This window comes from Heterodontus francisci, chromosome 10 (genome assembly GCF_036365525.1).
Source record: "Heterodontus francisci isolate sHetFra1 chromosome 10, sHetFra1.hap1, whole genome shotgun sequence".
Classification (NCBI taxonomy): domain Eukaryota; kingdom Metazoa; phylum Chordata; class Chondrichthyes; order Heterodontiformes; family Heterodontidae; genus Heterodontus; species Heterodontus francisci.
Genome location: NC_090380.1, coordinates 77,093,548 through 77,118,799, shown reverse-complemented (window position 1 = coordinate 77,118,799; position 25,252 = coordinate 77,093,548). Strand labels below are relative to the sequence as shown.

At 43.7% G+C, this 25,252-nt stretch overlaps 1 protein-coding gene across 2 annotated transcripts in view; it reads right to left on the bottom strand.

Annotated features, from left to right (window-relative positions):
* The window catches only part of stxbp5l (syntaxin binding protein 5L), a 679,153-nt gene that overhangs the window by 470,507 nt on the left and 183,394 nt on the right, over positions 1–25,252 (bottom strand). For both annotated transcript variants that reach the window (XM_068039933.1, XM_068039934.1), the window contains exon 4: positions 16,736–16,817. In XM_068039933.1, coding sequence (XP_067896034.1) covers positions 16,736–16,817 — 82 coding nt within the window. The remainder of the gene's footprint in view (positions 1–16,735; positions 16,818–25,252) is intronic.

Genomic DNA, 25,252 nt, shown 5'->3' with positions numbered 1-25,252 from the left:
AGCCGAGTGAATCTCTTTTGAACTGCCTCCAATGCCAGTATATCCTTTCTTAAATACGGGAACCAAAACTGTACACAGTACTCCAGATGCAGCCTCACCAAAACCCTGTACAGTTGCAACAAGACTTCCCTATTTTTAAACTCCAACCCCCTTGCAATAAAGGCCAAAATTCCATTTGCCTTCTTAATTACTTGCTGCACCTGCATGCTAACTTTGTGTTTCATGCACAAGAACACCCAGATCCCTCTGTGCCGTCTCTCCATTTAAATAATAGTCTGCCTTTTGATTCTTCCTACCAAAGTGCATGACCTCACACTTTCCTACATTAAACCCCATCTGCCAAGTTTTTGCCCACTCACTGAACCCATCTATATCCCCTTGCAGATTCCTTATGTCCTCATCACAACATACCCTCCCACCTATTTTTGTATCATCAGCAAATTTGGATATATTACACTCTGCCCCCTCCTCCAAGTCATTAATATAGATCGTAAATAATTGAGGCCCGAGGACTGATCCTTGTGGCACTCCACAAGTCATGTCTTTCCAACCTGAAAAAGACCCATTAATCCCGATTGTCTGTCTTCTGTGAGTTAACCAATCCTCAATCCATGCAAATACATTACCCCCAATACCGTGAGCTCCTATCTTGTGCAATAATCTTATATGTGACACCTTATTGAATGCCTTCTGGAAATCTAAAGACACTACATCTACCGGTTCCCCTTCATCAACTCTGCTTTTTATATCCTCAAAGAACTCGAGCAAATTTGTCAAATATGATTTCCCTTTCACAAAACCATGTTGACTTTGTTTGATTGCAATAAGCTTTTCTAAATGTCCTGCTATTTCTTCCTTAATAATGGACTCTAGCATTTTCCCAATGGCCGATGTTAGGCTGACTGGCCTATAGTTTCCTGCTTTTTTTTTAAATCATTCATGGGAAGTAGGCATCACTAGCTAGGCCAGTATTTATTGCCCATCCATAATTGCCTTTGAGAAGGTGGTGGTGAGCTGCCTTCTTGAACCGCTGCAGTCCATGTGAGGTAGGTACACCCACAATGCTGTTAGGAAGGGAGTTCCAGGATTTTGACCCAGCGACAGTGAAGGAACGGCGATATAGTTACAAGTCAGGATGGTGTGTGACTTGGACGGGAACTTGCAGGTGGTGATGTTCCCATGCATCTGCTGTTCTTGTCCTTCGAGATGGTAGAGGTCGCGGGTTTGGAAGGTGCTGTCTAAGGAGCCTTGGTGCATTGCTGCAGTGCATCTTGTAGATGGTACACACTGCTGCCACTGTGCTTCAGTGGTGGAGGGAGTGAATGTTTGTGGATGGTGTGCCAATCAAGCGGACTGCTTTGTCCTGGATGGTGTCGAGCTTCTTGAGTGTTGTTGGAGCTGCACCCATCCAGGCAAGTGGAGAGTATTCCATCACACTCCTGACTTGTGCCTTGTAAATAGTGGACAGGCTTTGGGGAGTCAGGAGGTGAGTTACTCGCCGCAGGAATCCTAACCTCTGACCTGCTCTTGTAGCCACGGTATTTATATGGCTACTCCAGTTCAGTTTCTGGTCAATGGTAGCCCCTCGGATGTTGATAGTGGGGGATTCAGCGATGGTAATACTGTTGAATGTCAAGGGAGATGGTTAGATTCTCTCTTGTTGGAGATGGTCATTGCCTGGCACTTGTGTGGCGCAAATATTACTTACCACTGATCAGCCCAAGCCTGGATATGGTCCAGGTCTTGCTGCATTTCTACACAGACTGCTTCAGTATTTGAGGAGTCGTGAATGGTGCTGAACATTGTGCAATCATCAGCAAACATCCCACTTCTGACCTTATGATTGAAGGAAGGTCAATGATGAAGCAACTGAAGATGGTTGGACCCAGGACACTACTCGGAGGAACTCCTGCAGTGATGTCCTGGAGCTCAGATGATTGACCTCCAACAACCACAGTCATCTTCCTTTGTGCTAGGTATGCCTCTAACCAGCAGAGAGTTTTCCCCCTGATTCCCATTGACCTCAGTTTTGCTCGGGCTCCTTGATGCCATACTCAGTCAAATGCTGCCTTGATGTCAAGGGCAGTCACTCTCACCTCACCTCTTGAGTTCAGCTCTTTTGTCCATGTTTGAACCAAGGTTGTAATGAGGTCAGGTGCTGAGTGGCCCTGTCGGAACCCAAACTGGTATCACTGAGCAGGTTATTGCTAAACAAGTGCTGCTTGATGGCACTGTTGATGACAACTTCCATCACTTTGCTGATGATTGAGAGTAGGCTGATGGGGCGGTAATTGGCCAGGTTGGACCTGTCCTGCTTTTTGTGTACAGGACATACCTGGGCAATTTTCCACATTGCCGGGTAAATGCCAGTGTTGTCGCTATACTGGAACAGCTTGGCTAGGCGTGCAGCAGATTCGAGAGAACAGGTCTTCAGTACTATTGCCGGAATATTGTCAGGACCCATTGCCTTTGCAGTATGCAGTGCCTTCAGTCGCTTCTTGATATCACGCGGAGTGAATTGAATTGGCTGAAGTCTGGCATCTGTAATGCTGGGGACTTCAGAAGGGGGCCGAGATGGATCATCAGCTTGGTACTTCTGGCTGAAGATTGTTGCAAATGCTTCTGCCTTATCTTTTGCACTGATGTGCTGGACTCCCCCATCATTGAGGATGGGGATATTTGTGGAGCCACCTCCTCCAGTTAGTTGTTTAATTGTCTATCACTATTCACGACTGGATGTGGCAGGACTGCAGAGCTTAGATCTGATCCGTTGGTTATGGGATCGCTTAGCTCTGTCTATTGCATGCTGCTTATGCAGTTTGGCATGCAAGTAGTCCTGGGTTGTAGCTTCACCAGGCTGACACCTCATTTTGAGGTATGCCTGGCGCTGCTCCTGGCATGCCTCCTGCACTCTTCATTGAACCAGGGTTGGTCTCCTGGCTTGATGGTAATGGTAGAGTGGGGGATATGCCGGGCCAAGAGGTTACAGATTGTGGTTGAGTACAATTCTGCTGCTGCTGATGGCCCACAGCGGCTCATGGATGCCCAGTTTTGCATTGCTAGATCTGTTTGAAATCTATCCCATTTAGCAGGGTGATGGTGCCACACAACACAATGGACGGTATCCTCAATGTGAAGGCGGGACTTCGTCTCCCTCCCTTCTTGAACAGGAGTGTCACATTAGCAGTTTTTCAATCTGCTGGGACCCTCCTGGAATCCAGTGAGTTCTGGAATATTTCGACCAATGCCTCCACTATCTCTGCTCTTCCTTTCAAACCCTTCGATGTACGCCATCAGGTTCTGGCGACTTGTCTGCCTTTAGTCCCATTAGTTTGTCAAATACTTTGTCCCTTGTGAAAGAGACTGTCACAAGATCTTTGCTCCCATTAGCTCCTTGCTTATCTGATATCTGTGGGATGTTTATAGCGTCCTCCACTGTGAAGACCAATGCAAAATATTGGTTCAAATTTTCTGCCATTTCCCTTTCCCCCAATATCAGTTCTCCAGTTGCATCCTCCAAAGGTCCCACACTCACTTTAGCTACTCTCTTTCTTTTTATATACCCGTAGAAGCTCTTGCTGTTTGGTTCAAAATTTCTTGCCAATTTAATTTCATAATCAATTTTCTCCCTCTTTATTAGCTTTTTAGTCATCCGCTGCAGTTGCTGCAGTGCATCTTGCAGATGGTACATACTGCTGTCACTGTGCATTAGTGGTGGAAGGAGTGAATAAAGGAGATGGATAATGATCCAGCGGGCTGCTTTGTCCTGGATGGCGTTGAGCTTCTTGAGTGTTGGGAGAGCTGCAATCATCCAGGCAAGTGGGGAGTATTCCATCACACTCCTGACTTGTGCCTTATAGATGGTGGACAGGCTTTGGGGAGTCAGGAGGTCAGAGAGTCATAGAGTTTTACAGCACAGAAACAGGCCCTTCGGCCCAACACGACAGCGCCGACCATCAAGGAACCGTCCAAATTAATCCCATTTTCCTGCACTTGGCCCGTAGTCTAGTATGCTATGGTGTTTCAAGTGCTCATCTAAATACTTCTTAAATGTTGTGAGTGTTACTGCCTCTACCACCCCTTCAGGCAGTGTGTTCCAGATTCCAACCACCCTCTGGGTGAAAAAGTTTTTCCTCAACTCCCCTCTAAACCTCCTGCCCCTTCCCTTAAATCTATGCCCCTGGTTATTGACCCCTCCGCTAAGGGAAAAAGTTTCTTCCTATCTATCCTATCAATGCCCCTCATAATTTTGTATACCTCAGTTGGGTAGGCGGCGGCGTAGTGATATTATCACTGGACTAGTAACCCAGAGACCCAGGGTATTTCTCTGAGGACATGGGTTTGAATCCCACCACAGCAGAAGGTGGAATTTGAATTTAATTAATAAATCTGGAATTAAAAGCTAGTCTAATGATGGCCATGAAATCTTTGTTGTTTGTTGTAAAAACCCATCTGGTTCACTAATGCCCTTTAGGGAAGGAAATCTGCTGTCCTTACCTGATCTGGCCTACATGTGACTCCAGACCCACAGCAATGTGGTTAACTCTTACATGCCCTCTGAAATGGCCGAGCAAGCCACTAAGTTGTACCTAACCGCTACAAAGTCAATAAAAAGGAATGAAACCGGACGGACCACCCGGCATCACCTAGGCCCCGGAAACGACAACGGCAAACCCAGCCCTGTCGACCCTGCAAAGACCTCCTTACTAACATCTGGGGGCTTGTGCCAAAGTTGGGAGAGTTGTCCCACAGACTAGTCAAGCAACAGCCGGACATAGTCATACTCACGGAATCATACCTTACAGACAATGTCACAGACACTGCCATCACCATCCCCGGGTATGTCCTGTCCCACCGGCAGGACAGACCCACCAGAGATGGTGGCACAGTGGTTTACAGTAGGGAGGGAGTTGCCCTGGGAGTCCTCAACATCGACTCCGGACCTCATGAAGTCTCATGGCATCAGGCCAAAAATGGGCAAGGTAACCTCCTACTGATTACCACCTACCGCCCTCCCTCAGCTGATGACTCAGTACTCCTCCATGTTGAACACCACTTGGAGGAAGCACTGAGGGTGGCAAGGGCACAAAATGTACTCTGGGTGGGGGACTTCAATGTCCATCACCAAGAGTGGCTCGGTAGCACCACTACTGACCGAGCTGGCCAAGTCCTAAAGGACATAGCTGGTAGACTGGGTCTGCAGCAGGTGGTGGGGGAACCAACACGAGGGAAAAGCATACTTGACCTTGTCCTCACCAATCTGCCTGCCGCAGATGCATCTGTCCATGACAGTATTGGTAGGAGTGACCACCGCACAGTCCTTGTGGAGACGAAGTCCCGCCTTCACATTGAGGATACCCTCCATTGTGTTGTGTAGCACTATCACCCTGCTAAATGGGATAGATTTCGAACAGATCGAGCAATGCAAAACTGGGCATCCATGAGGCGCTGTGGGCCATCAGCAGCAGCAGAATTGTACTCAACCACAATCTGTAACCTCGTGGCCCGGCATATCCCCCACTCTACCATTACCATCAAGCCAGGAGACCAACCCTGGTTCAATGAAGAGTGCAGGAGGGCATGCCAGGAGCAGCGCCAGGCATACCTCAAAATGAGGTGTCAACCTGGTGAAGCTACAACACAGGACTACTCGCATGCCAAACTGCGTAAGCAGCATGCGATAGACAGAGCTAAGCGATCCCATAACCAACGGATCAGATCAAAGCTCTGCAGTCCTGCCACATCCAGCCATGAATGGTGGTGGACAATTGAACAACTAAGTGGAGGAGATGGCTCCACAAATATCCCCATCCTCAACGATGGGGGAGCCCATCACATCAGTGCGAAAGATAAGGCAGAAGCATTTGCAACAATCTTCAGTCAGAAGTGCCGCGTTGATGATCCATCTCGGCCTCCTCCTGAAGTCCCAGCATCACAGATGCCAGACTTCAGCCAATTCGATTCACTACACGTGATATCAAGAAACAACTGAAGGCACTGGATACTGCAAAAGCTATGGGCCCTGACAATATTCCGGCAATAGTACTGAAGACCTGTGCTCCAGAACTTGCCGCGCCCATAACCAAGCTGTTCCAGTACAGCTACAACACTGGCATCTACCCTGCAATGTGGAAAATTGCCCAGGTATGTCCTGTACACAAAGAGCAGGACAAGTCCAACCTGGCCAATTACCTCCCCATCAGCCTACTCTCAATCAACAGTAAAGTGATGGAAGGTGTCATCAACAGTGCCATCCAGCAGCACTTGCTTAGCAATAACCTGCTCAGTGACACTCAGTTTGGGTTCTGCCAGGGCCACTCAGCTCCTGACCTCATTACAGCCTTGGTTCAAACATGGAAAAAGAGCTGAACTCAAGAGGTGAGGTGAGAGTGACTGCCCTTGACATCAAGGCAGCATTTGACCGAGTATGGCATCAAGGAGTCCTAGCAAAACTGAGGTCAATGGGAATCAGGGAGAAAACCCTCCACTGGCTGGAGTCATACCGAGCACAAAGGAAGATGGTTGTGGTTGTTGGAGGTCAATCATCTGAGCTCTAGGACATCACTGCAGGAGTTCCCCAGAGTAGTGTCCTAGGCCCAACCATCTTCAGCTGTTTCATCAATGACCTTCCTTCAATCATAAGGTCAGAAGTGGGGATGTTCGCTGATGATTGCACAATGTTCAGCACCATTCGTGACTCCCCTGATACTGAAGCAGTCTGTGTAGAAATGCAGCAAGACCTGGACAATATCCAGGCTTGGGCTGATAAGTGGTAAGTAACATTCGCGCCACACAAGTGCCAGGCAATGACCATCTCCAACAAGAGAGAATCTAACCATCTCCCCTTGACATTCAACAGTATTACCATCGCTGAATCCCCCACTATCAACATCCTAGGGGCTACCATTGACCAGAAACTGAACTGGAGTAGCCATATAAATACCGTGGCTACAAGAGCAGGTCAGAGGCTAGGAATCCTGTGGACAGTAACTCACCTCCTGACTCCCCAAAGCCTGTCCACCATCTGCAAGGCACAAGTCAGGAGTGTGATGGAATACTCTCCACTTGCCTGGATGGGTGCAGCTCCAAAACAACTCAAGAAGCTCGACACCATCCAGGACAAAGCAGCCCGCTTGATTGGCAATCCGTCTACAAACATTCACTCCCTCCACCACTGAAGCACAGTGGCAGCTGTGTGTACCATCTGCAAGATGCACGGCAGCAATGCACCAAGGCTCCTTAGACAGCACCTTCCAAACCCGCGACCTCTACCACCTTGAAGGACAAGGGCAGCAAATACATGAGAACACCAACACCTGCAAGTTCCCCTGCAAGTCACACACCATCCTGACTTAGAACTATATCACCATTCCTTCACTGTCGCTGGGTCAAAATCATGGAACTCCCTTCCTAACAGCACTGTGGGTGTACCTACCCCACATGGACTGCAGCGGTTCAAGAAGGCAGCTCACCACCACCTTCTCAAAGGCAATTAGGGATGGGCAATAAATGCTGGCCTGGCCAGCGACGCCCTCATCCCATGAATGAATTAAAAAAAAGGTGCCCCCTCAGCCTTCTCTGCTCCAAGGAAAACAAGCCCAGCCTATCTAGTCTCTCTTCATAACTGAAATGCTCCAACCCAGGCAACATCCTGGTGAATCTCCTCTGCACCCTTTCCAGTGCAATCACATCCTTCCTATAGTGTGGTGAACAGAACTGTACACAGTACTCCAGCTGTGGCCTAACCAGCATTCTATACAGCTCCATCATAACCTCCCCGCTAGTGAGTTAGTCACTGCAGAATTCCTTGCCTCTGACTTATTGTAGCCATATTATTTTTATGGCTGGTCCAGTTAATTTCTGGTCAATGGTGACCCTCAGGATGGTGGTGGTGGGGAATTCAATGATGATAACGCTATTGAATGTTAAGTGGGGATGGTTAGATTTAGATGAGGCGATTCTCTAGCTGATTTCTGAAAGCTCAGACAGGTAGGAGCTCTGGTGGTCACTGTCTCTCATCCTCCTCTTCCTCCTGCACTTGTTGCTGCCCAGGTGATGGTAAAAGCTGGTACTTCAGGATGGCAAAGCTGTGGAGCGTGCAGCAGGTGCTGACAGATCTGCATTCCCGCTCAGAGGTGTACTGCAAAGCTCTTCCAGAATTATTCAGGCAGCAGAAGCATTGCTTGTGCATCCCGATTGTTTGCTCAATAATGTTCCTTGTAGTAGAATGACTCTCATTGTAGGCATGCTCTGCAGCTGTATGTGGGAATTCAATGATGACTGGAGTCATGAGGGTGACACAGTGGCGCAGTGGTTAGCACCGCAGCCTCACAGCTCCAGCGACCCGGGTGCGGTTCTGGGTACTGCCTGTGCAGAGTTTGCAAGTTCTCCCTGTGACCACGTGGGTTTCCTCCCACGTGCCAAAGAGCTGTGGGTTGATAGGTAAATTGGCCATTGTAAATTGCCCGTAGTGTAGGTAGAAGAATTGAGGGAAGGTGGGGATGTGAGAGGGAAATGTGATTCATGTAGGATTAGTATAAATGGGCGGTTGATGGTTGGCATGGACTCGTTGGGCCGAAGGGCCTGTTTCGGTGCTGTGTCTCACTATGAGCCATGTCCAGAATGTATATTCCTTGTCACCCAATAGCCAGCCTGTAGCTCTTTATCCTGATTTGAACAGGATGAAAGAGTTCATGACTGCTGTCAGAATAGCAGCACAGACCTGCATGATGCACTTCCTGTGGTCATAAACCAGCTGTACATTGAGTAAGTGTTATTCCATTTAATTATTAAAGATGCCAGGCTGGTGAAAGGAACCAGGAAAAACAATGTGTGCACTCGATGGCATCCTGTGCCTGGGGGAAGCCTGCCTTGCAAATGGAACCTAGAGCTTTCTTGTCCCGCTTCACCCTGACTTTAGGGAACAATGAGTAGCTGTCTTCATGGCATACAGCCAAAGTGATCATCAGTGTACAGCCAACGGTGTTGATATCACCTGTTGCAGCTTGAAAGGAGGCCATTGCTTAAAAGTTGTGGGCTGCACCAAGGACCTTATGCAGTGTTCCTCTGTGCATATGTCTCCTGTGCAGTGGCTTTTTCCTCCTCCCTCTTTTGACAGCTTCTCTTGCTATGGTGTTTGCCTTGCTGCTCCCTCTTGCTCTCCAGCCTCAAAGGCAGTCCTATGAGACTACCCATGTCTGCACCCAAACATTTCTGAGGTAAACAACAAAATTTTTCTTTGTGTGGACTTTCCAGAGTCATAAAACATTTCAAAATCTATCTGGAAGACAATTAGCAGCTGAAATAAGAAACCAGCAACTAACCTTTGATCCCTGTAAATAGCGCTGGGGAGAAGGATTTCCTGCAAGTTGGTGCCAGGTTATGTTATGTTGGTTCAGCATATGACAATTGAAGCACTGGGGCATTTGAAAATGAAAAATCTTTCAGGACCCTAATTTGAAAAATGTATTCTCAGCTTCAAATGTTACCAACATGTCATCCTGCCGCCAATGTATTTACCTTTATCAATATGGTGGACGGCATACCTCTGGCATGTTCCCTGCTGGTCATATTGGGAGCTTAGTAGGCCGGTTAGTGCCCAAAGTACGGGTGTTGCAAGGTCGAATTTCTAGGCCAATGTCTTTTGGGCAGAAGGGGCAAAATTGGGGGAAGGGAAAGAGTAAGTAAAATGCATCCATAATGTGTAATTTGTGAGTTTTTGTACAAAAAAGAACCAGAGAACATGATTATAAAGTTGCCACAAATTCCCTACGTGAATAATTTGTTTACATAGATTTAATGACTTGTGGCATAATTAACTAACTGAAATTTTCAAAAGGGAATTAAAATTAATTCTGTGTTCAACAAATAGTTACAGGGGCAGGATTTTGGGGTTAAAAAAGCCAAAACTGTAACACAGCCGAGACAATGTAACGAGTTTGATGGGCTAAATGTAATGCTTTAAAGTGACAGGAAAAAACACAACAGTCATTTTTGTGTCACCTAATCAGCACAAAATGTGCTGGTACATTTATAATAACCACAATAGTTGCAGCTCTCCGGAGTAATTATGAAATGAACCATCTATCTATTTTAAGGGCAAGGGATTTGCATAAGAATATAAGAAATAGGAGCAGGAGTAGACCATACGGCCCTTGAGCTGGCTCTGCCATTCAATAAGATCATAGCTGAACTTTTACATCAACTCCATGTTTCATCCTTGTCCCCAAATCTCCTCATCCCCTTAGTGCCCAAACATCTATTCATCTCGGGTCTTGAGTATACTTAACAACTGAGCATCCACAACTCTCTGGGATAGAGAATTCCAAAGATTCACAATCCTCCCAGTGAAGAAATGTCTCCTTATCTCTCAAGCCTAAATTGCCAATCCCTTATCCTGAAATTATGACCCCTAGTTTTAAACTCTAAAGCTAGTGCAAACAGCTTCTCAGCATCTACCCTCCTTATAGGGCAGCCCTCCCACCCGAGGAATCACTTTAGTGAAACGTCGTTGCACCTCCCTCTAAGGCAAGTATATCCGTCTTTAGGTAAGGAGACCAAAGTGTGGTCTCACCAAAGCCGACATAATTGCAGTCAGACTTCCTTACTCTTGTACTGCAACCCCCTTACAATAAAGGCTAATATATCATATCTTCCTAATTGCTTGCTGTGCCTGCATGTTAACTTTCTGTGATTCACGTGCAGGGACACCCAGGTTCCTCTGAATACTAATATTTACTAATATAAAGTACTAATATTTACTCGTTTCGCACTTTTAAAAAAATATTCTGTTTTCCATTCTTCCTACCAAAGTGGATAATTTCACACTTCCCACATTATTTCCATCTGCCACCTTCAAGCTCAATCACTTCTATCTGTTGGCAGCCTCCTTATAGATTACTTTTCCGCCTAGCTGTGCATCATCAGCAAACTTGGATACATTACACTCAGTCCCCTCATCTAAGTCATTGATATAGATTGTAAATAGTTGAGGCCCAAGTGTTGATCCTTGCTACACTCCACTAGTTACACCCTGCCAGCCTAAAAATGACCTGTTTATTTCTACTCTCTGTTTTCAGTAAATTAACCAATCCTCAATGCATGCTAATATGTTACCTCTACTCCCATGAGCCCTCACCTTTTGCAACAACCTATTGTGTGGCATCTATGTCAGCTTTTAGTTCCATTAATGTCTCCAGTACCTTTTCTTTACCAGTATTAATGACTTTAAGTTCGTCACTCTCATTAGACCCTTGGTTCCTAACACTTCCTGATGTGTTCTTCACCTGTGAAGACCGATACATAGTATTTGTTTAATGTCTCTGTCATTTCCTTATTCCCCATTATAATTTCTCTTGTCTCTGCCTCTAAGTGATTCATGTTTACATTCATGAATCTCTTCCTTTTTACGTACTTGTAAAAGCTCTAACAATCGTTTTTTTATTATTCTTTCTAGATTACTCTTTTTCTATTTTCTTCTTTTTCAATTTCTTGTTTATTATTTGCTGATTTTTAAACGCTTCCAATCCTCTGGCTTACTACTCTTTTTGGTAACATTGTAAGCCTCTTCTTTTAATCTAATATCATCCTTAACTTTTTTTAGTTAGCCACAGCTGTACCACTTTTCCCATGGTGTTTTTATTCCTCAAGGGCATGTATATTCATTGAGAGTTATGAATTATTTCTTTAAATGATTACCATTGCTTATCCACCATCATATCTTTTAATCTAATTTCCCAATCTACCTCAGCCAACTTGCCAGTCATACCTCTGTAACTGGCTTTAAGTTTAAGCCCCTAATTTTGAACTTGACCATATCACCCTCAAACTTGAAATGAAATTACATCATATTACGACCACAGTTTCCCAGAGGATCCTTTACTATAAGATTACTAATTAACCATATCTCATTACACAATACTAGATCGAAAAAAGCCTGTTATCTAGTTGGTTCCTCAACATGTTGTTCTAAACAATTGACTCAAATGCATTCCATTAACTCATCCTCCAAGCTACTTCTGTCAATTTGGTTTTCCCAATCTACATGAAGATTAAAGTCCCCCAAAATTATTGCCCTACCCTTGTTATATGCACCTCCAATTTACTGATTTATACTCTGTCCAACACGGTGATTACTGTTAAGAAAGGTGACAGAGGGAAACCAGGGAATTATAGACCAGTTAGCCTAACATCTGTTGTTGGGAAATTGCTAGAGTCTATAATTAAGTTTAACAAGGGACCTCCCCTCCCACCCAGCATCTGGAGTATTGTGTACAGTTTTGGTCTCCTCATCTAAGGAAGGATATACTTGCCATAGAGGGAGTGCAAAGGAGGTTCACCAGACTAATCCCTGGAATGGAGGGATTGTCTTATGAGGAGAGATTGAGGAAACTGGGCCTGTATTCTCTAGAGTTTCAAAGAATGAGAAGTAATTTAATTGAAATCTACAAACTTTTTACAGGGAGTGATTGGGTGGATGTAGATAGGATGTTTCTCCTGGCAGGTGAGTCTAGGACCAGGGGCATAATCTCAGAATAACAGGTAGGCCATTTAAGGCTGAGATGAGGAGGAATTTCTTCACTCAGAGGGTGGTGAATCTTTGGAATTCTCTATCCCAGAGGGCTGTGGAAGATCAATAGTTGAGCATGTTCAAGACAGAAATAAATAGATATCTGGATATTAATGACATGAAGGGATATGGGGATAGTGCGGGAAAGTAGCAATGAGGCAGATAATCAGCCATGATCTAATGGAATGACGGTGCAGGCTCGATGGGCTGAATAGCCTACTTCTGCTCCCATATTCCTATGTTCCTATTAACTTTAAGCTTCTACTTTTTAATATGTACCCTAGCTCCTCAAACTCCCTCTGCAGGACCTCACTCCTAGTTCTACCTACATTGTTGGTTCCAATGTGGACCACAGCAATGGAATCCTCCCCTACTTCTCCAAGTTCTTCCATCTGTGAGATTACAGCTGATTATTGCCTCACTTGTTTATAATAACTGTTTGCATTAATGGGCCACCTGTCACAAAATTATATTGGCTGTTACAATTTTTAATACCATTAAAATTGCCTATTGTGACCACATCTGCCAAAACATGAACATTTGAAGCAAAAACAATCTGGAATATGAATGATTTGGAAATATTTGCTTTGACCATGATTTGATGAGTTTTTAAAAATAATTAATAATAGTTCAATCATTTCTCAACTATTCTTTATATACAGGCTGCTGAGTAGTGGCAGCATTGGCTTTACAATAACAGAAGTCCAAATTAAAGGAAATTGCATTTTCATGAAACGACAGTGCTAAGTATCAGTGATTTGAATTAGGATTTAAGTGGTGAAATTTGTCACTGAACCATTTGTAATTAAACGCAAAGGAAATAAGAATGGTGACCACACCACACTGCAGTGACTCATAGCAATCACAGAGCTATACAGTTAATGATGGTCACTGAGGACTTTGTGATGTAGATTTCCTGGTTTAAAAAGGCTTTGTAAAGATGAAGGCCATTGAAGAGGTGGAAAAGATGCATGAAGAAGGGGAGAAAACAGTAACAGGTAAAAAGCATGTTGTGTATCTGTCAGTGGGGAAGGTCGACTGTAAATTTAGTAACAGTGCATTTCACTAAGATAAGTGAATAATCTTTACCACCAAAACAAAAATCCTAAACTTATAGCAAGCTAATAATTTACATATGATCCTGTAGTTTTTTTTCTGGGAAGAATGTGGTGTGCCTTTAAGGCTGGAAAGGGAGCAGTACTGCTTTAAGGCAACAAGCTCCAAAGACTGAGTCAAACAATGCATTCTTGTTGCTAGGATACAGCCACTCAGGACCAAAGACATGAGATACATTGTTGCTGACTGACGTTTGAAACTAGTTAAAACTGGCTTTTGGACGCAGTTAGCAGAGACACAGACAGACAGCTGGACCAGCATGTACTGAAGGAAATGAGAGCTCTCTCGGTTTATTTAAACGCTATTTATTATGCTCTCAGAATTCTGATGTCAAGCCAGATTAATTTCTTAAAAGAAAATAACCAATTCCTTTAACTACTGAATTGTAATTGTCGAATTCATCGCTAGAAGAAGAGAATCATTTCAACTTCTGAACTAGACCACTGACTATCCGACTGTTTACGGACCTTTTTTTCCCAATCGGACGGATGTGAGGACTTCAAGCAATCTTGGACTATTCCACATTGGAAGATTTCACTTTGGCAGGAGCGTTAATATGCAAGGAACCTAATGTTTCTATTTTAAATGTTGTTTATATCTTAGTAGTGTTTAAAAATTTCATTTATCTAATTAAACAGTTAATTTGTTTATCTAAAGACACCTGGTTTGGTTAGCCTTATTCAGGGGTTAATAGATGGTACAATTTGGCTGGGTCTTTCTTTAATTTGGAAAATTTAAAACGATATGTTAGGCGATCTATGGAGGGACGGGATTGAATCAACAGTGCATTTCTCCCACTACAATCAGAATCGTATATTTTGATTGGGGACTTTGACTTGAGCGGTTGGTCGGAACAATAGTTCTACTGAATTACTCAAGCTTAGAAATGTCTTAAATGTTGCAAATGATCTTTCACATACAGTGAAAACCTTCTGTAATTCTATTCTCTTTAGGATTTGAAGTGTTTTTTAAAATAAAACATTCAAGTATGATCTGTTGCTTTTACAAACTACAATACATGACTGCTGCAGGCACAGAGCATGGGAATTCCTATTCGAGTTATGTTGGATGCTTGAATTGGAAAATTTTTTAAGAAGCTGCTATTTTTGTCCAGAAGTGACACTGGGCATTTTTTATACCCACACAAATATGTGTTGGTTTATAATAATTAGATGCAATATAACTTGCTGTAATTTGCACCTAAAAACATTCCTGATATCCAGGGCTGCTATGGGCAATAGTGGGGAAGGAAGGGGAAGAAATTTAAAATGAAAGGATATGGAAATCCTATGCAGACAATCACGTTTGAAAACACATTTAAAAAATCAGCACTTTGGCCTAGTCCATAGGCCATGAACTACATCAAACTACAACAGATGCCCAAGGCATTCTCTACATGGGTTTCTGGGACAGTGTAGGAGTGCCAAAATTATTTATTTAGATGAGCTGATCATGCAAATCTGCCCAGGGTCAGGGGCATATCCTACCACACCCTTACCAGTAATAGCCAATCAGAATATCCAAGTCATGATCCCTGCACACAAGTCATCTAATATGAATTACACAGCATCTGTTAAATGTATACCATTACATGACAATGATACGAACATGCATACGAACATACGAATTAGGTGCAGGAGTAAGCCACGCGACCCTTCGAGCCTGCTCCGCCATTCAATAAGTTCATGGCTGAACTGATTATTTCACATTTACACCTACCCCGATAACCTTCCACCCCCTTGCTTATCAAGAATCTATCTACCTCTGCCTTAAAAATATTCAAAGTCTCTGCTTCCACTGCCTTTTGAGGAAGAGAATTCCAAAGACTGAGAGAAAAAATTTCTCCTCATCTCTGTCTTAAATGGGTGACCCGTTATTTTGAAACAGTGACCCCTTGTTCGAGATTCTCCCACAAGGGGAAACATCCTTTCCACATCCACCCTGTTAAGACCCCTCAGGATCTTATATGTTTCAATCAAATCATCTCTTACTCTTCTAAATTCCAGCGGATACAAGCCTAGCCTGTTCAATCTTTCCTCGTAACACAGCCCGCATATTCCAGGTATTAGTCTAGTAAATCTTCTCTGTACTGCCTCCAATGTATTTACATCCTTCCTTAAATAAGGAGACCGGTACTGTACACAGTACTCCAGATGTGGTCTCACCAATGACCTGTATAGCTGAAGCATAACCTCCCTACTTTTGTATTTAATTCCCCTCGCGACAAATGATAACATTCTATTAGCTTTCCTAATTACGTGCTATACCTGCATACTAACCTTTTGCGATTCATGCACTAGGACACCCAGATCCTTCTGCATCGCAGAACTCTGCAAACTCTCACCATTTAGATAATATGCTTCCTGCCAAAGTGGACAATTTCACACTTTCCCACATTATACTCCATTTGACAGGTCTTTGTCCACTCACTTAACCTATCTATAATCCCTTTGTAGTCCCCTTATGTCCTCTTCACAAGTTACTTTCCTACCTATCTTTGTGTCATCAGCAAATTTAGCAAACATACCTTCGGTCCCTTCGTCCAAGTCATTTATATAAATTGTAAAAAGCTGAGGCCCCAGCACAGATCCCTGTGGCACACCACTCGTTACATCTTGCCAACCAGAAAATGACCCATTTATGCCTACTCTCTGTTTGCTGTTAGCTAGCCAATTTTCTATCCATGCCAATATGTTACCCCCTACATCATGAGCTTTTAGTTTCTGTAATAACCTTTGATGTGGCGCCTTATCAGTTGCCTTCTAGAAATCTAAGTACAATACATCCACCTGTTCCCCTTTATCCACAGCACATGTAACTCCCTCAAAGAACTCCAATAAATTGGTTAAACATGATTTCCCTTTCACAAAACCATGTTGACTCTGCCTGATTACCTTGAATTTTTCTAAATGCCCTGCTATAACGTCTTTAATAATAGCTTCTAACATTTTCCCTAAGACAGATGCTAAGCTAACTGGCCTGTATTTTCCTCCTTTCTGTCTCCCTTCCTTTTTGAATAAAGGAGTTGAAATCAGAGTATTATTCGCTTACCTCATTGATCAGGAACTGAAGCTGCAGCACAGCTGCCCCACTATCATGTTGACAGTAGCAATCAACGCCAGGACGACCTAGACTGTTAAAATATGAGTCAAGGAATCTGCTATTAACTGTTCACAGAAAAAGCATTCAGGAAATATAACAGCCAGCTTTAAAGCAATGTTTATTGATACCAGTTAATCATTTAAATTGATGTTGGTTAGAAAAAATGAAATTTCTTCCAATTAAAGCTTGAGCTGTTGGATGCATTTTCAGTTCATTCAGAGCTCCTTCATTCATATCTAATTTAGGATAAATGCCAAAGTTGATGTTAAACATACTCATAAGTTCTAGATAAAAACTTTATATATAAAGCACAGTTCAAGAAGAGATACTGGCCTTTCAACTCTGGACTTAGGTTCAAGCCTAGCCCAGACGAATAGAGTGAAAGCCCCTGTTGTTTGTTAAGGTCATAATTAAAACAGATTATGTAATCTGAATCCACAACATAAAATTGGCACTCTTGCTTTTTTTTCCAAAAATATACTTTATTCATAAAATTTGTAAAAAAAAATTTACTAACAGTTCAAATTGGACATTGCGTAAAGTGCAATACGATCCATTTCTTGTAATAGAGTACATGAGGTGCCTCACTGCACTTGCCATTTCAGGTTATATTGACAATATACATTTAACTTACATGTTAAACATTCACCAGCGAATCCAGCCTGAGGGATTTTACAGTTTCCAGCCCCTCAGTTCGCTACGGTGGGAGGGCCTTAAACAGTGGCCTTTTCCCGTTGAGCCTTTGCAGTGGCTGCCCCAAGCTTTAGTGCATCCCTCAGCACGTAGTCCTGGACCTTGGAATGTGCCAGTCTGCAAAACTCAGTTGTGGACAGCTCTTTGCACTGGAAGACCAGCAAGTTTCAGGCAGACCAAAGTGCGTCTTTCACCGAGTTGATGGTCCTCCAGCAGCAGTTGATGTTTATCTAGGTGTGTCCCCCTGGGAACAGCCCATAGAGCATTGAGTCCTACGTTACAGAGTTGCTCGGGATGAACCTCGACAAAAACCACCGCGTCTCTTTCCAGACCTGCTTTGCAAAGGCATATTCCAGAAGGAGGTGGGCAACAGTCTCTTCCCTATTGCAGCCACCTCCAGGGCAGCATCCGGAGGCTGTGAGACTCCAGGCATGCAGGAAGAATCTGACGGGGAGGGCCCATCTCACCACCAGCCAAGCTACATCTTGGTGCTTGTTTGGAAGTTCTAGCGATGAGGCATTCTGCCAAATGAGTTTGGCAGTCTGCTTGGGGAAACATCCGACAGCATCCATCCTCTCTTTTACCCACAGGGTCTCAAGGACATTACGTGTGGACCACTGCCTGATGGACTTGTGGTAAAAGGTGTTTTTCTGTACAAACTTTTCCATGAGGGACAGGTGGTATTGCACGACCCAACTGAATAGAGTGTTCCATGGCAAAGAGGCTGGACCCATCCTTCGTAACACTGGGAAAAGATAAATTCTCGGCACGTAGTGACACTTGGGGTAGTATTTAATGGAAGAGATGGAGGTCTCACCCACCAGCTGAAGAGCCAGCAAGAGCGCTGCATGGCCTCTTTTCAGGTAGGCTTGCCGCATTACGTGCCAATCAGGAACTTAACTGGGCAGCAGCATGCCTTCCCCAGGATTAAGGACCCCGAGGATGGAAGTCCCACCCGCTGAGAGCTGCCAGCCAATTAGAGGCCGGCAGCTCTTTTACTCAGCAGCACCACCGCGCGGGAGATGGCTGTTGCATCCACTCGAGGCCTATGATCTTCGATGGACCCAGGCCACAGGTGAGTGATGGCAAGAGGGGTTTCATGGGGTGGGGGGTTGTGGAGGAGGGGGGAGTAGAGGAGTTGGCAGCAAGGACAGGGAGGTTGTTCTCAGCAGGCCTCCCTCCCCCTTCCCAATGACGGGTCCCTCGATCAGGCACTGTGCCTGTGAATGAGGGACCCATGGGAGCCGGCAAGCAACCCACACAGGTTTACTCATTGTGCTCCCCGCGTGGCGACAGGCCCGCCCGCTGCTGGGCTCATATCAGTGGCAGTAGAAAGAGGCCCATAATTGAGCATTAATTGCCTACTTAAGGGCCTCTATTGGCAGCGGGGCAGGAAGGTCCACACCCGCTACCATGCCATCCGATTAAATGCTCTCCCCACCTTCAAACTCGCCACCAGGGACAGCATTAAATCCAGCCCTTGGTATTTGCATACTGGGGGTCTATGCACAGCTTGATGCAGCCACAGACAAAGGTGGCCATCAGCATGAGGGCGATATTGGGTGCATTTTTTCCCCTTAATCTAGAGATTAGAACATAGTATCCCTGCGGACCTGGTCCCTTTTTGATTTCCTGATAAAAAAATGGCTTGGGCACATCCTTCCTAAAGTGTGGTGACCAGAACTGGATGCAATACTCTAGTTGGGGCCGAATCAGAGATTTATAAAGGTTCAACATAACCTCCCTGCTTTTGTACTCTATGCCTCTATTTATGAAGCCCAAGATCCTTAATGCTTTGCTAACTACTCTCTCAATATGTCTTGCCACGTTTAAAGATCTATGCACATGAACCCCCAGGACTCTCTGTCCCTGTATGCGCTTCAGAATGAGACATTAATGGCTACTTAAGGGCCTCTTCCCGCCGCCGCTGATATTTTACTACTTGTACTCCCTGGCAGCCTCCTTGCAGGCTGGAGTGGGTTCAGCCATCCTGATTGGGCACCCCAGCAACATGAGCTGCCCTCGCTGAACACCACCCCACACCGCGCCCCCCCCCCCCCCCACCACCAATTGTCTCCCATGCAGCCCAACCCATGCCTCTTAGAAGGCCGACGTCCAGGTTCCTCTTCTCGCCGGATGCAGTCCCAGCAGTGACCACCGCTCCTGGCGGCAGCTCTTGGAGGCAGGACTTCCTGCCTCAGAGGGGCAGAATTAAGGGCCTGAGTCATGGAAAATAACAGCGTGGTCTGCAGGCCCGGAGGACGCGAGCTCGCCCCCAGCTTTCCAGCCGATGGGTGGGGCCACCGCCTCATCGCTAAATTCTGGCCAGATTCTCATAATGGCATTGTAGATTTGAATTTCCCATTATACTTGATGCCCTGTAATTTAGTACAAAAATAATTACGAAATATATAATCCTGTTTTTATTACATTGATGCTTTAGAAAATGTTCCTAAAACCAATATTACACTCAATCACTTTATAATATTTGAATCCTTAAATTATTGCTTATTGTGCTCTCATCAAAATATTTTAAACTGAGTCATTCATAAGAAAAATAATATAACATCTTATTTACATTTCTTCTACAAAGCATTGGTGGCTTTGCAGATAGAAGCATTTGCTCATCCCAATTGTCCAAACATTTTTGTCAAAATAATGGTGAGGTTAATTGCACTGTCCGTTATTTAAAGGCAAATGCCTCAGCAACTTCAGGCTAGGGCAGATGCTTGACTAAATGTGGAAATCAGAAAGTTGCTATTGGAGATGCGTCACTCCGCTGTCACGCACACCGGAAGTGACGATACAAACTATGGACTAACTCTGAACAATTAAGTAAAACTGACTTTGTCTATTAAAAAATGAATCGCACTTTGGGAAAGATTTGAAGGCCTTGGAGCAAGTGCAGAAAAGATTCACGAGAATGGTTCCAGGGATGAGGATCTTCAGTTATGAAGATAGATTGGAGAAGTTAGGATTATTTCCTTGAAGAAAAGAAGATTGAGAGGAGATGTGATAGAGGTATTCAAAATTTTGAGGGGTCTGGACAGAGTAGGTAGGAAGAAACTGTTTCCACTCGTGAAAGGATCGAGAACGAGAAGGCACAGATTTAAAGTAATAAGTAAAAGAAGCACTTTTTAATGCAGTGAGTGGTTAGGATCTGGAATGCACTGTCTGAGATTGTGGTGGAGGCAGGTTCAATTGAAGCATTCTAAAGGGAATTAGACTGCTACATGTAAAGGAAGAATGTGCAGGGTTGAGGGGAGATGACAGGGGAATGGCACAAAGTGAATTGTTCATTTGGAGAGCTGGTGCAGAGTCAATGGGCCAAATGGCCTCCTTCTGCACTGTAACAATCTTGTAATTTAAAAAAGTGAACAATGGTCCACAATGGCTACTGAAGGAAAAGGGATTGACCTTTGTGTATTCAAACAGTCTGACAAAGACAAAGGACAACTCTTTAAAGCTAAGAGGTGTCACTTGCAGCCCATCCCAAAACATTCCAGAATTGAATGTCATCTTCTGAAACAAAGAAGGTGTGAAGTAGCCATGTCCTAGGCCATTGTGCGATCATCATGAGGAAGAGATGAGAGCATCTCCTACCAGGAGGTGAGAAGTAACACTGCTTAAAGTTTTAAAAAGGCAGCCTAAGACCAGACACAGAGAGAGAAATATAGAGACAGAGACAGAGACAGAGAGAAGCAACACCTAGCAGCTTATGTTCCAGGAAGCCAGAAGGCCTGGATGCTTCTATAGACTCCTACATCTATATTAGACAGCAATGAACTAGCAGTGTCCCACTGTCTTCAACTGAATCTTCAATCAAGAGAGAAATCTACAATCATCTCAGGCCTGCACCCATCGAGAACTTGATTTCCAAGAGAATTCAACAGGTTTATGTCAAACCTCATCCCCAATTCAGAGCAAAACTTTGATGTGTTGAGACACTCAAGGCTAGTGCCAAAATTTAATGAGGAGGACGTTGAGTCTATTCTATCTCAAGCCTATTTCTGCTTCATCTGCATCCCTGCTATCTCTCCTAGCTTGTATGGGTTATTAGACCCAAATTTATTCTGAGTTAGGGATTTGTGTATTAATTCATAATCGTCAGCCATTTTGTGGCTTCCTTTAGTCTTGTGAGTCTTTGTTCTTCAGTGTGCGTTCTTATACTACTTGGGTTGCTATTTTTAAATTCTTCCAACAATATCACTTCTCTCAAATTTTCATATGAGGGTTCTGGTTTGAGAGATAGTATCCAGCGATCAAAAGCCATATGTTTAATTCTTTCGAATTCAATGTTAGTCTGTGTGGATCTTTTCTGGGTGTGTTGGAATTTCTGTCTATATGCTTCCAGTACCATCTGACATGCATTTAGAACTGCAGTTTTAGTTTGTTCATAAGCAGAGGACCTTTCTTCTGATAACAGGGAAAAGACTTCAGGAGCCCTACAGTCCGACAAAGACAAAGGACAAATCTTCATAACTAAGAGCTGTCAATTAAACCCCATCCTAAAACATCCCAAAATTGAACGCCTTCTTCGGAAACAAAGAAGTTGTGAAGTAGCCATGTTCTGGGCCATTGTGTGATCACCATTGGGAAGAGAAGAGAACGTCTCCAACCAGGGGCTGAAGAGTAACACAGTTTTACCTTTAAAAAAAGACAGCCTAAGTCTAGAGAGAGAGAGAGAGAGAGAAGCAACATCTAGTAGCTTGTGTTCCAGCAAGCCAGAAGACTTCTACTTTTCTCTAGAATCCTACATCTATATTAGACAGCAGTGAACTAGAAGTGTCCCACCATCTTCAACTGAATCTTCAATCAACAGAGAAATCTACAAACATCTCAGGCCTGCACCCATTGAGAACTTGACTTCCAAGAGAATTCAACCGGTTTATCGTGACCTCCCCCCACCACACTAAAAGTCACCTTCCTTTTTTTCCCTCGCTATCTGTCACTTCTTGTGTGTCATGCTCAAGCGAATGCATGAGTGAATGTGGTTGCGACAATTTCGGGATATGGTGTATTGATTAATAAACAATTGATCTTCTGTTTTTTTTAAAAACCTACAAGAAAACCTGTCACTGTCTATTTAAAAAAAAACAAAGGGGTTAAACTCTAATAACAAAACACTTGTTGCAGTCAGTCTTTTAGCTTCAAGGAAACAGCTTCTTACTCTCTGGCTCTCCATTGCATTGAGCAGTGTGAGGTTCCTGTCTTTGCACTTTACATATGAAGTAAACTCATCACAAAAGTCAAGGCTTTGCCCATTTCATTCTAAGTACCCTTTTCACAGTGTGGTAACTGTTAATTACTGCCAGTCAACCTCTCTGGAACTAAAAATTAACTATTACATTTGTGGAATCTCATTCCTTCAGGTTTAAATTGTTGTTGGAAATTTTCAAAATTAAACATTTTTTTAAAAACCTTCTCTTTGGATCTTTTTTCTCTCTTTTAATCCAATCTTTCTTTCCCCCTCTTTTTCTTTCTGTTACTGATTTGATACTGAATTCACCATTCACCATACTGAAATTACACTTCCTTGTTCAGACCCAGTGCTATTAATTTCAGAATCATTCAATCTGATTGGATAAGGAGATACACAGCTGCTTGACTGTTCACTTAAATCTCCATGTGAGATAGTTTTGTGCAGACATGGAATGGTGGTAAATTAACCAGTCAGAGTAGGCAGTTTTATAACATCTTTAGATACATTGACCTGTATGAAATTTCATAGAGCTTGATAACAGATCTTTAGCACAATATGATGGCAAGTTGTGCATGTTGTCTTTTGCCATTACAGTTACCTGTTCTATTTCTAATTCCATGATAGCAAAATCATGTCAGAAATGCATGATGGTAATCCTAGCACTGACATCAGAGCTAAAAGTTTAGCAATTACACAGCCACAATGTCACTCTAAATTAAGATGCTTCACAGTCTGAATGTGTGAGGAAACGTGACCTTCTAAACAATTCTTGTTGGGATATCTAACAAAGCATCAGTGATGCTTAGATGCTCCTTTTGTCACATTTGAACTGCTGCTATAGCACAAAATGACTTTAACCAACCTTGGCATTTAAAGCAGATTGAGTATGATAGTTTTCATTTTGTTGAGAAAAAAATAAGGATGGCAGCACAAGGCTTTTGCTTGAAAATATTATAGGGAATTTATTTAATATATTTAAATTGGATATCTATAATTGTAGATTTTAAGTCTTAAAGCTCTTTTTACACACATATTTAACCCTTCAATTTTCTAAGGACAACCCATGCGTTTCCTGTGTTCTGCTCTCCTACCATCCCTGCCATGGCCTCCAATATTTTTATAAAACAAAATTAACTTAAGTTTTAATTCCTCAAGTTATCTTGCTCCCTCACCTCAAAAGCCTATTTGGGTTTGTGAAATATAATTTTATTTTTCAAAAAAATTAACTGTCTGCCCTCTATGGCAGCCATTACTGGCCCACTTGCAGGCCTCCTGTCAGGCCTCCTGTAGGTCTGTAGTTGCCTATTGGGATCACGATTGTGTGAGTAATAGCCTTCAATTTTAATTTCCTCGTCCTCTGGCTTTGAGTGGAATTTATTACATAATCTAAAACAGTAATTGGTTGGCCCTATGGGGCATTTAGTTAAAAAGCTTATTATTCTTTACATTTTAACTCCTCCCTTTACCTTTTTCTTGCCCTCCATGCCTTATTCTTTCTTTCCTCCCTCCCTTCCTCACTCACCTCTTGTCCTTCTACTCTCCAACCTTTTCCCTTCCCCTCGCAACCCATTTTCCTGTCCTTTTCCACTTTTTTTACTTGCCTCCCTTCTCCCTCAACCCATCCTTCTACCACCTTCATTCTCTCCTCCCTCCTCCACCCTCCCATCCACACTTCTCCCTTCCATTTCTTGTCCCCACCTCTCCCTATCGCCTCTTCTTCCCTTCCCTCCATCTGCTGTACCCCTCCTCCCCCTTACACCCCCCCCCCCCCACTCTTCATTCCTTTTTCCCTCCTCCACAAATCTCTCTCTTCCTTCCCTTCGGTCATCCCTAATATATAGAAGTTACAACACAGAAACAGATAATTCAGCCGAACAAGTCTATGTCAGCATTTACCATTTATGTGAGGAAGTAGTCCTAATTACATTTACCTGCTATATTCCCATTTCCCTTCATCCACTTTCACTTCATCCAGCTGTCCAATCTAATCTTGAATGTTGGCATAGCAGGAAGCTTTAACATGGAGGAATGCATGGGCTTGGGTGTGTTTGGGGGATTAAAACTTGCAAAAATGTGAGGGTTGAGAAGCCGGTTCCAACCAACCAACTTCCACGTTTAACTCAAGCATGTTAAGCTGCTTGTGCACAAACCCCTCAGGGGAGGCAGATTGCCTGTTAACACATGCTTATCGCTCATTTGGAACAATATCTCAATTAACTTTCAAATTCAATGGCAATCCACAGGTTTCCTCGGCTTCCTGAAACTCACTAGTGAAAGCAAGGCGAGAACACCATGCCAATTGAAGGGTCTGAATCAAACTCATGAAAAGACTGCAATAAATGTTCAAGAAATTTATTCACATAGCACCACTTTGAGCCTTAGATTGGATCTCTGACAAGCACCAATATGAGTTTCCTTGATGTGTCCGACAGCAGTGTTTCAGGAGGCTCAGGCTGTCAAGTTAGGGTGGTGGCAGACATCTGCTGCCTGGTGAACCTGGTGGCCAAACATTACCAGTGGCTGTCAAAGTCACCACTGCCCTAAACATTTTAGCCTTCAGATTCTACCAG